Raw genomic sequence first — 16,596 nt, 5'->3', positions numbered from 1 at the left:
GAATATCTCTTATGTACAAGATAAAGGAATGTTGATACAAGTCTTCATTAAAATTAATAATTTTCTCTATTAAGGACTTGGAAGTCTGTGTTTAAGAGGTACATAGAAGAAAATGAAAGCTGACACTAGTACACTGCATATATACATGTAAATATGGAACTTCTGGCTATGTATCTCCTTTTTAAGGAAAGGCCTATTCCTCACCAGACACTCCTGCATAGCTCAAGGAAAGGAGCTGTCCTCACCAACACATCCATACTCACTGCACACCAGCCTGGAACCACCCAGCCAGAGGACCAGATGAGGCACAAGGGCACATGCTGGAGCCAGACCACTTTATGTGCTTAAGGCTTCCCCACCACACACACACTGCAGTCACATGAGTGTCACAAGCATCACATTTTAAAGCAAGAAGGTATTTCTGCAAAGCAGCAATCATTCTTGGGTACGCAGAACCCCTGGCTGTAACATGCAGGTGGTATCCAGTTGTCACTGCAGAACACAGGGTAACACATGACAGCACAAGAGACACTGAGCTCAGATCTCTGTTGCTCCCAGGTTACTGGCCAGAAGCAACTGCATGGATGCTGCTGGTATCCAGCAAATTAACTACTGACATGACTACTTTCCCCTGCCAGCAAGTCTGCAGGTAGGGGTCTGGTGTTTGGTTTTTACAGACAGCAAGACCAAGGTATTTGCCCAGCAAGTTTATTACACAAGTTTGAAACCTACAAATGCTGCAACCTTGCCAGGAGGAAGCCCCAGTACACACAGTGCCTACTGCCCTCCAGCAAGCTGGCTTGCCAAAGTTTGTAAGGCTAATCCTCCAAACCACACAGTATGTTCTAGAAGTTCTGGTGCTCAGGGTGTGACCACTACTAACACATCTTCCATTACACAGATGGGGGTTCCAGTTAGCAAAGTTAGACTTAATGGTTACAGCAGGTGCTTTAGGAGAAGACTACAGAGACATTCCATCAGGGTCACTTTAATTGCAACATACATCATACAAAATTAAGTCAGTCTTTACCAGTTTAAGTGATACTCAGAATGCAGAGTAGTAATGAGATTAAGTGATAAATCTTTTGCTTGCACAAGGAAGGGCAAGTACGGCATTTGCAATGGAATACAGCCCATTCATTACTCATCTTAAGCATTTCAGGTACAATACTTAACTCTTTGCTATTCCAATTACACCACAAGCTAAACGAGGGCCAGCATTTCCAGTTAATTTGCTCTCGTTATCTCCCCCTCTACCCAGGTCATCGCATTTTTCATGGACCTAAAAGAGAATTGAAGATATCTTAATTCATGTTATTGCATAACCCAAGAATCAACATTTTCCACAACTGACATTAGCATCAGCAGTGACAAGCCATATTGCCAGCTACCAGCAGGGTGTGTTACACAGCAGAGAACCAACTGCAGTTATGCAGCGCTGAATGACAAATTGATACGCTAAAAACTTAAGACTAAACTTATCTAAAAATATAAGCTGCCTTCAGCTGAATGTGTTTAAACTCCAAGTCAAACCCCCATGTTTCAAGAAGTTACTATTAGTCCAAGAGCAGACTTGGACTTGATGTCCAAGGTCACCATTCCAACACAGGGCTGCCCACTGCACTGAGGGTGCTGTGCCTTGGCCATCAGTCCAAGCCTGTTCCATGTGGAACAGTGGTCTCAGCACACACCAGAGTCCCCAGGGAAATAAAATTAACAACGCTCACAGGTGGCCAAGTCCACTCAGGCTCTGCCTCCCTCCTTCCCCAGGAGGCCACAGCACCAGTTAGACCAGCAGCTATCAGGCCAGTGCAAGTGAACAGTGCCCACTGCCATGCCTTTCAGGGATAGCATTTGTGCCAGACTGCCAGTTCCCTTCCTCAAGTCAGGCTGCTCTAGTCACAGCTGGAAACAGCAATGTTAAGTGGAGAGGCACATCTTTGTAAGGCAGGCAGAAAATTTAAGATCTCACAGCAGTGAAGTGCCATTCACAGAGGACTTTCAGGCAGGGCTTCAAAGAAATACCCACACTGGAAAGCCGGCACTACAAGTTCTATAACAAACACCAGAGACTGGCCTCCATCAAAGAGTATCCCTTCATTATCAAGACTGTTCTTAAAGCATCCAAGTAGGCCCCAAGACACTTACCACCATGGTACGTCCAATGATGCTATGTGGTCCACTAAGAGAGATGATGGCATCTTCTATTGCCACTTCTGCCACTCCTCCTTTAGAAGTCACATTGCCAAGGTCTCCCACATGCCTACACAAAGATGCAGAGAAACTCATAGAAAACTTGGTTGAATTGAAAGCTCTAAGCGATGGCCTGGACAATACAATACCCATAGAGACTACACTCAAGTACTTCATCTACCTTACACAGCACATATGTTCTTATTTACCACTATGAGTCAACCTTGAACACTTCCACTATTTTAACTCCTTTAGTTCAAGGGAAGATAAAAATTCATTCCTAGGTAGAAATTGAAACTGAAAAAGGTTAATGCACTTTGGGGAAGGGATGCCACCACTCTCTAACAACCCAAGCCAACAGTGCACAACTCTTCTAGCCAATAATTCCTCCATGCTGATGGCACCACCCTCTGCTCAAAGAAAGTCTCTCACATTAGGTGAAATAACCTTTCCTGCACATAACAAGGTTTGGTGTAAACACTGCCACTATCATTAAGATCTTTTAGTGCCTATCACAAATCAGCTATTCCACAGGCAGCTGCAGGCTTCAGGTTTAAACAGGATTAGTAAAAGCAGTTTGTCAAGTGACAGGTCAAAGGGGAAGCACCCCATGCTAGCTAAGTTCTAATCAGCAGCAGGGATGACCGAGTTTGCCTGCCATCTTCCCATGCACTTGGCATTATACCCTACCACAGAGTTTTCACCAGAGCTAGATTTCTACCAGGACTTCCCTTAAGGCTTAAGCCTCAAGCAGTTCAGTTTTCACTGACATTCTGGCATATTGTTTCCTACACATGTGCCCCAAATAAACCATTCACTCAGACAAGTTGATGATGTTCTGCAAGTCTCCTCTATACAGATTCAGAACCTTGAACACCAACTTGTTCATACAGCTCTCCACAAATGCAGCATGACCAGCTCACTCACTGAATGATGACTACCAGCTGCTCAGGCAGCAGGAAAGCCAATTTAACATTTTTAACCAAGTCCTATAAAATCAGGTCAAGGGCACTTTTACCTTTAGGAATCCACTTGGATTTAAGCTTCCAGGAAGTTTCAGTCCAATTGTTTCAACTGTGCACTGATAAAGACACAATCTACTTATACCCTCGTAAGGAATTCCCCAGCCCACAGCTGCCTGAGCAGGCAGGTTATACCAGCAGCAGAATTTGACAAAGCAGAACCAGCAGAAGCCATGATCTTCATGCAGTTTTGACCTTTAGCACTGGAGCAGTTGGCTGCCAGTGAAGCCTGGGAGCACACCCCTTAATGCTGCTCTGCCATTCAGAGAGCTGGCTAACAGCCAGCTTACTTGGTCTGCCATGCAACTGATCACTCAGGTATGAATTTATCAGCCACAGAAGGTGCAGTTATGGACATAAACAAGCATTTGAAGGCTAATCGCAATTCCAAGTTGGTCCCACAGCTAGTCCAGACCTGTGCAAGACCAGCCTATCTTTGACACTCACTCCCACACTGGCCTTCAACTCTTGTGCAGTCTCCAACCCTTCCCGTCTCCAAAGCCAGCCAGCATACCATTTAAACCAGCTGCTCAGGCACCAGGTCTCAAACACACAAGGGTTCCCTGAAAGTAACCGGACTGTGAAAACTGCTGCCAGGGGAAAGAACTAGGTCCCAGCTCCCACTCAGATACACAGATATTCAGCATAAGCATCAGCTGCTGTACTGACACATAGCAGCACAGCTGCAGGCAGTACAGTACCTAAGCCAACAGTCTAACAGCCCAGCACACCCAGTAAAAAGCCACCATGCTGGAGCACACATAGCTCTGTATTCATCTAGCAGTCTCCCCTAAAGCCTCAGCACCTTCCAGTAACGATCCTGATGTGCCACATGACAAGCCTGCATACAGCTCAACAACTGACAGTTCAGGGCCCACTGTCAAAAACTGGCCTTGAAACAGAAGCAAACCACTACTGGCCAAATAAGGCTTTAACACATGAATTTCCTCCCCCCCTCATATGCTGAGGAACCCTCACTTAGGAAAAGCCTTTATTTCCTCCTCTCCCCAAGCTGTGATAAAACCAAAGACTAGATTTTACCCACACTTTTGGAGCCAAGGTGTCTTAAATTGCTGTACAGTTATCAGAGCCATTGTTAAGTCACCCCAGGAGTCCTGCAGGAATTACCATCTTTCTTCTGCTATTGTCCCATGAAGTGACCTCCCAAGATGGCTGCTGTATGGAACAGCCACCCAGTAAGAGACCAGGCACATTAAACTCACCGTTCTGCATCACTTGGTCCACCATGCTGCTTGCCTTCAGGATTGAAGTGGGAACCTGCACTGGTACACCCTGAAACAGAGCACAGCCATTGAAAGTAATTTTTTCAGTAACAACTTTAAATCTGTTGCTTATACACTACACCAAGGTAGTCCTCCTATAGTCAGAGGAAGCAGTCGCTAACAATGAAATAACTACTCTCCTGTTAGATATTCTATTAATTCTCTGGGGGTAAGTAACCTACTACAGACTTACAAGTTCAATAAAGTAAGATTACTCATTCTAGAACACTATGGGCTCAGCTGAAAGCTTCTTTATTTCTTAACGTTTGGTTATGAAAGGATCTAGGTTAGTGCTCAGTATGTCAGATCGTGAATACTAGCCTAAACATGTTCAAAGTATTAAATGGGAAGCAATTCCTTTGGAAGTGTCATCATTTCTCAGCACAGATTTTCAGTCATGAGACTTGAGTACACCTATACTAGTTGCTGCTGCAACACTAAAAGGAACTCTTTAAAGCTGAGCAATCACATTATAACTGTAACTCAAAAGCTTGGATAAACATCTTACCATTTGTATTGTCACCAAATTCATGGACATGGAAGCCATGATCCCCATCTGTCAAGCCACGGATTTCTCCAGTAACTTTTACTGGTCCATTACCCTTTAATGGAAATAATTTATTATTACCAAAATAACTACAGCATTAAGCAGCCTTGTGGTCAAGGGAAGCTTCCTAGTCAACAGAAAGCACTGGAGACACCCCTACAAGTTTAGTTACCGAGATACAAACATTCACCTTACATTAACTGATTCTATACACCAATACAGTATTTCACAGAATGTTTGCATTGATTTAGCCACCTAAAATTTACTCTTCCTATTGCCCATCAGCAGGCCAAAGGAATGCCTTTTATCAGACTGCTTGCTTTTGAGAGCGACCGCGTACTTCAATCCGGAGCAGAAAGAACCCTGAACTCATTCCTCCTCTACAGACACAGCACCGCCTGCATGCAGCCTTAACTTCCTGCCTGCGCATAAGCGACTGAGTGTTAAAAGGCCTCTGGCCATTCAGCAGACGAAGCTCCGTTAAGCCCGACTGCGACGGCGGTAAAGAGGCTCCGCAGGAAGACGAAGAGCCGGGCCCAGCGCTGACCCCAGCTGGGCAGGAGGCAGCGCTCGCTGCCGGACCCCCGACTACCCTCCCAGCCCCTGTCCGCGCTGCGCCGGGGCCCGCAGGGGTCCCCACGCTGCCCGGGGGCACCCAGCACCGGGCGGGCCCAGCCTCACCGCAGCCGCCCGCTGCCCGGCCCCGGGGCCCCTCCCACCCCGCAGCGGCGCGGAGCCGCGGCCCAGGGCAAGCCCGCCCCGCGCGACTCCCGCCGGGGAGGGAGAACCGCGCCGCCCGCCCCGCACCGCACCATGACTCAGCGCCGCGGCCGGGCGAGCCGCCGGCGGAGGCGCGGAGCCACAGGGTCGCGCCCGTCGCAGCCGCCCGCCCTTGCCTGCTGCTGGAAGTAGATGAAGCCGTTCACCGGGCCGTCCCCCTTCATCACGCACACGGCCCTCAGCGTCGCCATGTTCCCGCGGCCGCCGGAGAGCAGCACCCGTCCCCGCCACCAGCGCCCGCGGACTGGGGGGAGCCGCGCCCCCGCGGCCTTTATATGGGCCGGGCCGGCAGCGCCGCGGCCAATCGCGGGGCGCTCGCGGGGCTCCTCGCGCAGCTGTTCCGCGGGGTTCGGCCAATCGAGGAGGATACGGGGGGGGTGGGGGGCCGCTGCCGGCAGCGCGCGGGCCCGCGCCAATCAGCGGCACCCGCCTCCCAGCCAATGGGCGGCCGCGCCCACCCCTGCGCCGTGGGGCCTGGCGGGTGGCGGCAGCGCCGGGCCCGAGCCCGAGCCCCAGGGCGGCCCCGGCCTCGCCGCCGTGCGGGCTGGGGCGGAGCGGGACCGCCTCGGCCGGGCAGGCTGGGCGGCGGGAGGAGGGCTCAGACCCTGCGCGTCGGCCTAATCTGCGTCTTGTCTTGAGGGCCTGAAGGAGCTTGCTCCTGCGGTTCGCATCGTGGTGGCACTCGGTCCCTGAGGAGCCCCCGCGCGTTAAGCGCTCTCACTCTAAAGCTTTCTCAAACCGTCGGGCTTGGGTGCCTCGGTCATCTAATGTTACGCTTTCACCCAGATATAAACCTTTTCCTTTAGCCATGCCCTAAAGTAGGGACATGGGGAGGTGCTGCAGCAGTGTTGTTTTCATTTTCTGCAAACGTTTTTCTTCTAGTATCTCTGCATCTCTTTCCCTCCCCTGGAGGCTATTTTCCAGCATTACCCTGGCTGAGGTGTGTGGCGTCATGAACTCTCACCTGAAGTCGGAATGCAGTTTTGAAGTTGCCTCTGAATAGCTTTGCATTTCAAAATAGTTGCTCTGCCCAGAAGATGTTTTGCGCAGAAACCGTCAGAGTAACAATCTGATGCTGGTGTTGCTCAGCGGATGACTTGTCTTCGGAGACACCTTTGCACATACAGCGACAGGCTGGCTATGGAACATGCAGCTCAGAGCTTGTCTTCAAATGGAAAGTGTCTTGGTGTAGCCATGAGCCACTCTTCATCTGAGGGATGTGTAGGGGAGAGATGACAAAATAGATTCTTCCCATGCTGATAGCACTGGCAAATTTGAGACTCCAAGGCAAAGTTAACTTGGAGAGCGTAAAGCTCTGCACTTCTGTTCAAAGATTGCAACCTTCGAGCATTTTAAGAATGAAAGAATGCATTTAATTCATTTCTGTGGCAAAACCATGCTGTGTTATTGATGGAGAAATTAAATCAGAAGCACAAAATTATTCTACAGCACCCTGTGACTTTAGGTAGTCTATGTATGTGACCAAGGCATAAATGACTTAAAGCCCAGGTGGTTTTAGGTCATGTGGTTGAGAACGTCACCTAGTCAGGGAAGGACGTACAAGGTTTGTTTCACACATCAGGGTCAGCCACGACACCTGACTCATGGCTCAGGTGACATGACTGAAACAGGGATATATTTTCTTGAATGCTGTATTTCTCTGCTTGAGAAATAAGAAGCAGGGGGAAAACCTGACATAAATACATGGAAACTGTTTTGGGAGACTCTGTAAAAATTTGTAGTTTAATCCTGGAAAGAAGCTGAGAGAGGAGAGCCGGCAAGCTTCATATGTAGGAGGCGTCTTGGCACTGTGAGTTAAACTCCCTAGAATTTCTTTCCTGATGTGCCTGGAGAAAAGAGGCTCTGTAAATTACTTGTGAGCAAACAGGTCTGGGCTCATGGCACAACATGCAGCACCCTGAGTGCTTGCTAGATCAAGAGGAAAGATTCCAGTGCCCTCAAGGCAAATCTTGTTTGATTTAAAATGGTTTGTAAGCTTGGAGGAAGAGTAGTGGCTCATTTTACATTTGGTCACCTTTGGCTTCTCGTATCACTATCTTTACTTGCCAGTGCTCTTTCATAAAGAGGGGCATCTCGAGTGCTGTGTTGTAGTGCTTCCTCTTATTTTTAGGCCTATCTCCAAATCTGCCTTGTGTTTTTATCAGGCAGGTTTATTCCTTCCTTCCTGGAAGTAAGTTTTCAAGATCTGCCCTTCTTCATGCCTCTCCATGCATGTAGGACAAACAGATGGATATGTCAGGGTTCTTAGTACGTGAAGTGAAATAACCTGAAGTAATGATTTCAGACATTTATCACATTAGGCATCAATGTCAGGTTACCTGTGAAGCTACCCTGAGGTGCTTGATGCTTAAATTAGGCAGAATGCAGCTAACAAAGCTGACGTGCTAGAAGACACTGTGGTGAAGAGATCAGCAGTAGGAGGCTAAAGAAGGGATGTGAATTTCAAGGACTAATATACAAGAGTTTGTATGGTGCATACAGAAGGAGATCATTAATCTTATATAGGTCATGGCCTCACCCTTTAGAATGTTTTCTATTGTTCTTTTCTGTCACAGGTACAACAGAGATACAAAAGTACTAGTTTACAGGTGTACTCTTTCACATAAGTCTTATGCAAGAAGCCAAGGAAAGGGTTTGGTTTTGTTTTCTCCCACACACTTCCTTTGAACTAATTTATTTCCTTAAATCTCACCAGGAGGTGAAAAAAATCCACCCCCAAAAAGCTGAACAGGATGTCTTGTAGCAATACCTTATTTTGTTATTCAGGGTCAAAGCAGAGAGGAAAGAAGAGAAAGTGCAAGGTGGGATTACAAACGTAGACAGTAGAAACTATGATAGGACAGAGGATCTGGCAGGCAGGAGAAAGACTGGCACCTCTTGTTTGACATCCCCTTTTGCCCCATCTCTTGGTTCTGCCATCCCAGCTTGGAAGAAGCCTAAAGTTTGGGCCCAACTGCACCTTTATAGGTAAACTGGTGATAAAGTGGGTTGATCTGGAGCCCAGAGGGCTGAAATGAATACAGGAGGGACAAACTTAAGGCTGGGTGGACATAGAGCTTTGTCTCTTTACCCTGGAGTTGCCTGCAAAGCATATCCATTGTAGCAGGGGAGCGAAAGAGTTTTTAGTGCTGATCAAAAGGGTTGCTCTCACCACGTGAGGGTAGACACACAGGGATCTCTGAAGAACTAGGATTCAAGGTAGTCTTGGTTACTTCCTAATTTGCCAGTTTAAAGGGCAAATGAAATAATTACTGTGTCATGCAGGTTAACAGAATAATCTATGTAGACAGAAGCTAATAAACTTCTAAGCAAAATGCGCAGGAGTAACAAAAAATCCCAAACCCTTATGTACTATAAAAACATGACATATATAAAGCATAAAGCCCATGCAGCAAGTTAACATGCTTTCTGACTGAGATTTTATATGGATTAAAAAATTAGAGGGAATTTTGAGGGTTGTGTTTCCCATGGCAACCATACCTCTGGTGCCTTGTGCAAATATATAGTATTTTCTACTTGTGATGACTCTTCTGGAAAAATACAGAGTGAAACCAAGGTTGCAGTGGTAAATGTCACTCAAGATGGCCTGAGCTTGTGCACATAGGTGCTCACTCACCAAGATCACTGTCCACAAATCTTCATTAATGTAATTTTTAATGTTTATTCTCTTACATTAAGAAAAGCAAACAGAAGAAACATGAATTTTGTATAATAACCCTTCCTATAGGTGCATTACATCCTTGGATGTGTGTCTTTGGAGGGGAGGCTGCTGGTGAGGTAAGTACAGGTGTGCTCATCCCAGCATGAAGGAAAGCAGATAACTGTCTCTTCTCCACAACCTTGTGCTCTAGAGATAGAATTGCAGCGGGGCTGGATCAGAGCAGTCTGTCCTCTTGCTCCTGGAGCAGGTCTTTGGCTATTCTTAACCCATTTTTACAGCTCAGCAGCTGAGTAACCCCTGTTACACGAAGGTGATGAGCAGTGGCTTCCCAGTGTGGTAATGGACAGGTTGCACGGTCTTGTCATGTAGAGCTGCTGTGTAGAAAGGTGGAAGGTACATTTCCAGTGTTAGTGTGACCTTGTGCTGTGGCACTGTAGCAGACTTGCTGCATTTGAGAGTCACCTAATGCACAGAGAACATAATATATGTGTGTTTGTTCAGGCTTGCTCAATAAGGACTGTGCTGCACCAGATGTAGGTTATTATTCTGTATTTTGAATGGTCTGGAAGAAGCTTTGTGGTTTGGTCTGTTTTTTTCCTTTGGGATCCCACAGTCTAGGTGCTGGAATTAGACAGTGTCTAATGCTTTGTCACTGGACTCAGCTGTGTACACATCAGTGTCCAGCACCATCTGAGATATCCCAGGCTATGTCCTCTGGCCTCTAGCCACTAGAGGGGGGTCCTGGGGCTGCTGTTCCTTACTTGCCAGCCCACTGTGCATCCCTGAAGGCACTCTGTGGCATCTCAGAGAGCACAAGGTACCTACGCCGAGAAACCAAAACAAACCCCAAGCCTTTGTGTTGTCCTGGGCAAGACGTCAGGTGTCATTAAAGTCTTCCCTTTTGATTACACATGGGTAATGACACTTCCCTGCCTCTAAGGAATGTTGGGAGAGGTAATTAACTGAGTTTATGTTTGTATAGCATTTTGAAGATGAAATGTGCTGGGAAAATTATTAAGTGTTATTTCACTAGAAACTTTGTGACAGTGGCTCCCTAGTGGAAAGCCTGCTGTTCCAATTAAGGGGTAGTACTGCTGACAACCAAGGTATTCATGTAATTAAAATAGTGTCAGATGGAAAGCCTTTACATGGAACATACAGGATTAAAAATAACATTCACTTTTAACAGCTGAACTGAACTGTCTTCTGCAAGGCCCCCATCCTCCACTGCTTGACAAGCTGAGTAAACGTGAAACGTGGGACTCAAAGGAGAGGCTGTGTAAAAGTTGATGAAGACCTTTGTACCCAGCATGGGGCTTGCAGCCGCAAGTTCCTACAACCTCTTGAGGGCACTGGTGCTATTCAAGGTCTGTCCACTGATTTTTAAATTTTTCTTTTTTTGCTTTTTCGTGCAGTACCAAAGCCTGTGCATGTTATTTCAGGGTGTGTTTCTAGTGAATTCAATGGATTGTACAGATCCCCTGCTGAACCACGTACAGAGGTCGGCAGCAGGCAGTCTGTGAAAGCAGTGCAGATCCGATGCTTAGTGTCCCCTCTCGCCCATGCATGCTTTGTACGAGCACGGTCTGAGGCAGCTGGGCAGTAGGTGCCTGTGCAGGACAGGAGAGGGTGCTCCTGGCAGTGCCTGCTGCCAGGGGGATTTCAGACTGGGTTCCTAGCAGCTGTCAGCACTGCGCTAAAATGCTGACAATTTTTAAATTATATTAGTAAGGCTATGATATTGTTTACCTCTGTCTTCCTGAGAGAGCAGAAGTAGCTTGTGAAGAAACCGTAGCCCTCTATTTCAGCTCAAAAGGCTGTATGACCCTTTGGCTAAAAAAAATCCCGAGAAAGCAAGGAGTTCCTGCCAGGCATGGGGGATCCAGCAGCTCCCCGCTCAGAGCTCACAGGCTGGAGCTCCTGCATGCCCAGCAGCCCTTGGGTGAGTTTCCTCTTTGAAACAGCCCAACAGGCTGAATCTGGGAGCACGAAGTAGCTGACTGGCAGGATTGTCATATGCAAGACAGGATGGATGCACATGGGGATTCTCTGGGGTTTGCAGAAAAAATATTTTGCTGATGGGAAGCTGATGCTACAGCACAAAGTGATGACTGCAATCAAACTGAATTGTGGGGAAACCTAGCTGAAATTTAAAACATCTTTTAAACTATTAACTAGATTTCTCTTCTTTTTTACCAGGCTTGAATAGTTTTTAACAATTTCAAAATAATATTTTTGTTAAAATAATGAAAACCATAATTTGAGGCCTTATTCTCCTGCACATACCTATTTTAAACTCACATTGCTCCATCAGCCTCAGTGCAAACACTACCCACCCCCAACTCCAAACAGTTTATTTGCCCACTTGGATCACAGGCAGAGAAGCACAACCACAACCAGCAGCCACAGAAAACGGGTGCCCAGGTGTGCACCTCATGGAGGCAATGGGCACCTCTCCTCTGGCCGTGGCAGCCTCCTGAAGGTCTCCCTCTCCCACGAGATTGTGTGCTGCAGCTGGATTCACTGGAGCAAAAATCAGGCCCAGAGGGTCTGGGTTTCTCCTCTCACAGTTGCACGGGGCTGTCAGCATGGCTAGCAAAGGGCAGGCCAAAGTCCCACGAGTCCTCCACCCTGTTTCTCGCAAACAGGCATCTCTTGAGGCTGTGCCAGCAGAGGTCCCTGGCGTGACGCCAGGCTCTCAGCTGACCGCACACCAAGCCCAGCAGCGGCGGAGGAAGAGGTGCTCGAGCTCTGGCGTCTCAGCCAGCGCTTATCGGGCATTTGCACTGTCGGGAAGAAAACATGTATGCACGCCTCTGAAGGTACTTGGTGGAGGCTGGCAAGGCTGCTTGTGCACGGGAGCAGACCCAGGACTACAGAGCAAAGCACCCTTCAGGTTAAAGGCGATTAAAGTTTTTGTTATGAAAAAGTGAAAACGTTACCTTGGAAACTGGCCGAAGACACAACATTGTCCAGAAAGGTCATCTGAAAGAAGCTTTTTTAATTGGAGACTGTCAAAATGTTTATGTGTTCAGGAATGTTATTTTGTCCACTGAAAGGGTCCAGGCACCTAAATGGATGCAACTAAAACATTGTGCGTGTGTGCGTGTATATAAATATATATTAGGAAAATATATTTAAAATATCAGCTAGGATAAAAATCAATACAGTTCAAAGAAAGCCTGTATGTTCTCATACTTTATATATGTTATATATAATGATCTCTAAGGATTTCATTTGCAGCATAGAAAAAGAAAAGCTTATTCTTAGATTTTTAGCTAGGATTTTATTTGTAAAAGTCCTCATAGTTTTAACTAAACTCTTAATGTCACTTGATTTATAAGATGCTTTGCAAATCCCAGCCCGTATAAATATATGTCAGCGGTAACTTCCCATGCGGTTTCATGTGGACATACTTTTCATCACTCCCTGACACAAACCGGTCTGGACTCTCTCTTCAATATTTACTGCATTTACATTGTAGTAGTACATCAGGTGTCAGTACACCAAAGGATGAGGTGGTTTGGAATTTTTTTTTTTGCTTAACTCAGCTGTGTTGAGTAATCCTGGAGATTTGATTCAGTCCAAAACCACAGTGAAGATGCTAATTAATATGCAATTAGAAAATACTTAAATGATACAACAGGGTAAACTATGCCTTCTCTGCAGTCGGAGATCAAGACTGCCATACAGAATATATCTAAGTAGGTCTCCAGAATAACAAAGATGTGTTTTTATTTGGATTTTTAAACATGTGATTTCTTCTCTGGGGACACTAGGCAGCTGGGGAGCGACCGAGTACTTTCATGAGCAAGAAGCAGAAGTTTGTACAGCTGTCAGTGAAATGAGGCTTCTGGGTGCTGACTTAATAAAAGCAATTAATAAGTGGGAAAGCAGCTGTGAAATGCTTTAGCCAGGTATTATAATACAATTTCCACAGTCCTACGTAATTAATATTTATGTGGCCACTTGACATCTCTTAGGAAATTTTTTCCATAGGTCAGCAGACATCTCTAGCCTTGCCAAAAGGACGAAGTGCACTCCAGGAGAAAGCCTGCAGACTTTGCACTCAGCGTGCACGCCAGAAGCCATTGTCCCTCTGGGCTTGTGTGATCTGGAACACCTTCATAAAATGTGTCCAGAACAGATACGCAAGTTCCCAGTCAGGACTTGGGCACTGTGACTGTTAGTTTTGGTGAACAGAAGAAAAAGTCCCCTTCCACACTCACTTGTAAGTGTCGAGAGACTTTTAAAAGCCTGCCTGTAGGTCTCTGCCTGGGCCAAGCTTTGCCGTTGTTCTGGAACAGGCTCTGGCATTCACCGAAACCTGCATCTGCGTTGAACCGCGTCCAGCCCCGTCAGCACGCTCCCCAGCTTCTCGATGCTGGGGTCTCTGAATGGGCATGTGGGCCCGCTGGGACAGACTCCATACCTTTCCAGAACTGGTTGTAATTTAAACCTCCTAACAGTCGCTGGCAGGCGGCCCACTGCATCACATGCCTGTGAACGGCTTGGCTATGCCAGTCCCTCCTCCTGTGGAGGAAGACGAGGTTACGGCACCCAGCTGCTGGAGAGCAGCGCCGCTTCCTGACTTCATGCATTGTTATTCCCTAACCCAGTCCCGTCGCTGTGATCCAGGCTAATTTGCACACTTTCAGCAGCAGGGATTTTTCTAGCCAGGATCACTCTGATATAATGTGGTTAAGGAGCAGCTCCACGTGCAATTGTGCCGGGAGGTCTGAAGGGACAACAGCAACCTTTGCTCAGGGCAGACCGAAGGAGTAGCTCAGCCCAGGTGGGTGCAATGCAGCCCCCGCCATGGAGTGCCAGATGCCTCTCCAGACCCAAGCCCTCACCATGAATGTTCATTGCAGCTGCAGTTGGCACCCCTCTGGTGAAAAACCAGGCCAGCCAGCTTCCACAAAGCAATTCTCATTACTTTTTTACAGTGAGTCCCAGCTGCCACCGGTGAGTGCCAGCCGCAGCACTGGGATCTGGGCACGTACCAGAGGCACTCCTTGTAGGAACGTGCTATCCTGCAAGAGGGGTCATGATCAACAGCAGCCCATTTGCTTCAGGATGTGGAAGGCCACTTCCACGGCACTAGCTCTGGATGTGTAAATGTTCATTCTCCCTGGGCCCCTCTCTCATTTCAGCAATGGGTGGGCATGGCCCTGCCTCTGGCAGTGCCTGCCACCCTCTGACCAGGGTTACCACAGCTCAGAGCTGGTGAGTACCGTGAAGTGACTGCCATCAGGAGGTGTGTAAAGCTGTCTGCTGCCTAGTTTCCCCTGGGGCTGTTGGCTCTTCCTGGCATCCTGAGCATTGTGGCTGTATTCTGGAGAAACAACAATCACAGCAACTATTCCTGGGTCACTGTGGGGACACTTGTCTTCACCCTGCCATCTGCGGGAGGAGCGATCACTGCCACCATCGTGGGTTTGCTCCACTACACTGTGGGAACTTGCAGCAGAGGCAATTTGTGCACAACCACATCAGCTGCATCATCTGTGTGCACAATGCCCTCGTGTTTCTGACCAACATACCTGTCGTGATCTTGGTTACGACTGATCTCTGTGGTGGAGACAGCACCCATGCAGAGTTTTCAGGTCGTATATCCCAGCTGTGCCTGGCTCTCAGTAGCTGAGGGCCTGTGGGTTGTAGCTCTGAGATGGTTTGTTGCCAGCACAGAAGACATAATTTGGATGCCCAGGACCTGCTGTATCCCTGGGGACAGCGGGGGAGCCTTTAGCCTACCCGGTCAGGTCCGTGTGTAGAGCGTGGCCTCAGCCCACAAGAGGTCCCATCACAGAAGGGTCACCTCTGTGCTGGTCAGTGAGTCATGCCCCTCATATCCCCAGACACCACCCCTGCTTTGGTTTGACTGTGGGATCCTCAGCTCCCCTCTTTTAAGCCACCACCTTGCTTCTTTGCAGAATTTTCTCATTGCTTTCACCTCAGCAACCTCTGCACACCAAAATCTTCCTCTGTGCCCATGAGAGCAGGCAGCAGCCTGTGGCTGTCCAGGCAGCCCAAGCCAGGGCTCCTCACCCCTCTGGGACATGAAAAAAAATGAAATATTTTCTGTCTGAAAGCAGAATGAGAATTCCCCACACTCACACCACTTTTCTGCTTTCTTCCCTTGCTCTGAAAGCAGGGGATGGTGTCCTCTAGGGCTCTGTCCCCTTCACAAACACTTGAACGGATGTACAAACATGTCCTGGCCAGGTTTTGTGATCCTGTAGCTCTGCCTGATCTGTCTCAGCAGATGTGGGAGAGGAGCAGACCAGAGCAGGATGCAGATGGCTGTGTTTTGACTGTGGTGGCAGTTAGCTAATTGGGTTTTTGGAAGATGTTGCAATAGGTGCCAGGCTAATCTGGCAGTGGCTAAAGCTGTTGCCACTACATCTTCCTCCTTGCCTCCTGCCGGCCGACACTGAGCATTTCTGTTGTGCCTAGCTGTTTTATAAGAGCCACATGAACAATGTAGGGCCACCAGTGTGTGACTGCATAACATAGCATCACAGAAACAAATAAAATCTGTTTTGCTCTGCACCCCAAATTCACTTTAATACGTTTCCCCCACGGCTCTTGGCTGAAGGTGCTCACTGTAAAAGGGCAGGACAACTTATTACATCAGGTGCATGAGGAAAGATCACATACAAACTCAGCAGCATGTGCAACATTTATGAGGATTACTTCACAGAGACTAAGCTCTAGATGATACTTTCTGAAGAAAACAAAGGTGTGAAAGGATAAATGTGCTTTAAACAAGCTAGATAAAACATATGTGTTGTTTCTTAACATTTTTTCGGTATAAGCCTGGGCTCTGAGTGGGACTAAGTGCAAAAAACTGTTGTGTGAATGATTGCAAACAGCGTGGAGGGAAGAGTTTAGAGTTGTTTGTTCCAGTCAATTCAGGGTTTATTAGCGATGGCGAGTGTGTTAGTGTGTGCCAGCCACTGGATGGCATTAGTGGTCCAAGTTTCTTTTGACAGACTACCTTCCACTGTACTTCTGCTCTTCATTTGCTAAAATACTGGAAAATTTGTAGAAGCTAGAAAAAGAAGTAAGACAATCAGGCACGTT

The 16,596-nt window shown here is 47.5% G+C and overlaps 1 protein-coding gene across 1 annotated transcript; it reads right to left on the bottom strand.

The window, feature by feature from the left end:
* Positions 1–692: 692 nt before the first annotated feature.
* On the bottom strand, positions 693–6,193 carry SOD1 (superoxide dismutase 1). The gene is made up of 5 exons (XM_074902792.1): positions 5,941–6,193; positions 5,007–5,102; positions 4,439–4,508; positions 2,149–2,263; positions 693–1,282 (listed from the first exon to the last, which is right to left on the bottom strand). Exons 1-5 carry the CDS (start codon positions 6,014–6,016, stop codon positions 1,172–1,174), a joined length of 468 nt encoding a protein of 155 aa, XP_074758893.1. The 5' UTR covers positions 6,017–6,193; the 3' UTR covers positions 693–1,171.
* Between the last annotated feature and the right edge of the window lie 10,403 nt (positions 6,194–16,596).

The sequence above is a fragment of the Athene noctua genome, chromosome 1, assembly GCF_965140245.1.
Source record: "Athene noctua chromosome 1, bAthNoc1.hap1.1, whole genome shotgun sequence".
Taxonomy (NCBI): domain Eukaryota; kingdom Metazoa; phylum Chordata; class Aves; order Strigiformes; family Strigidae; genus Athene; species Athene noctua.
This window is presented reverse-complemented; position numbering and strand designations above follow the sequence as displayed.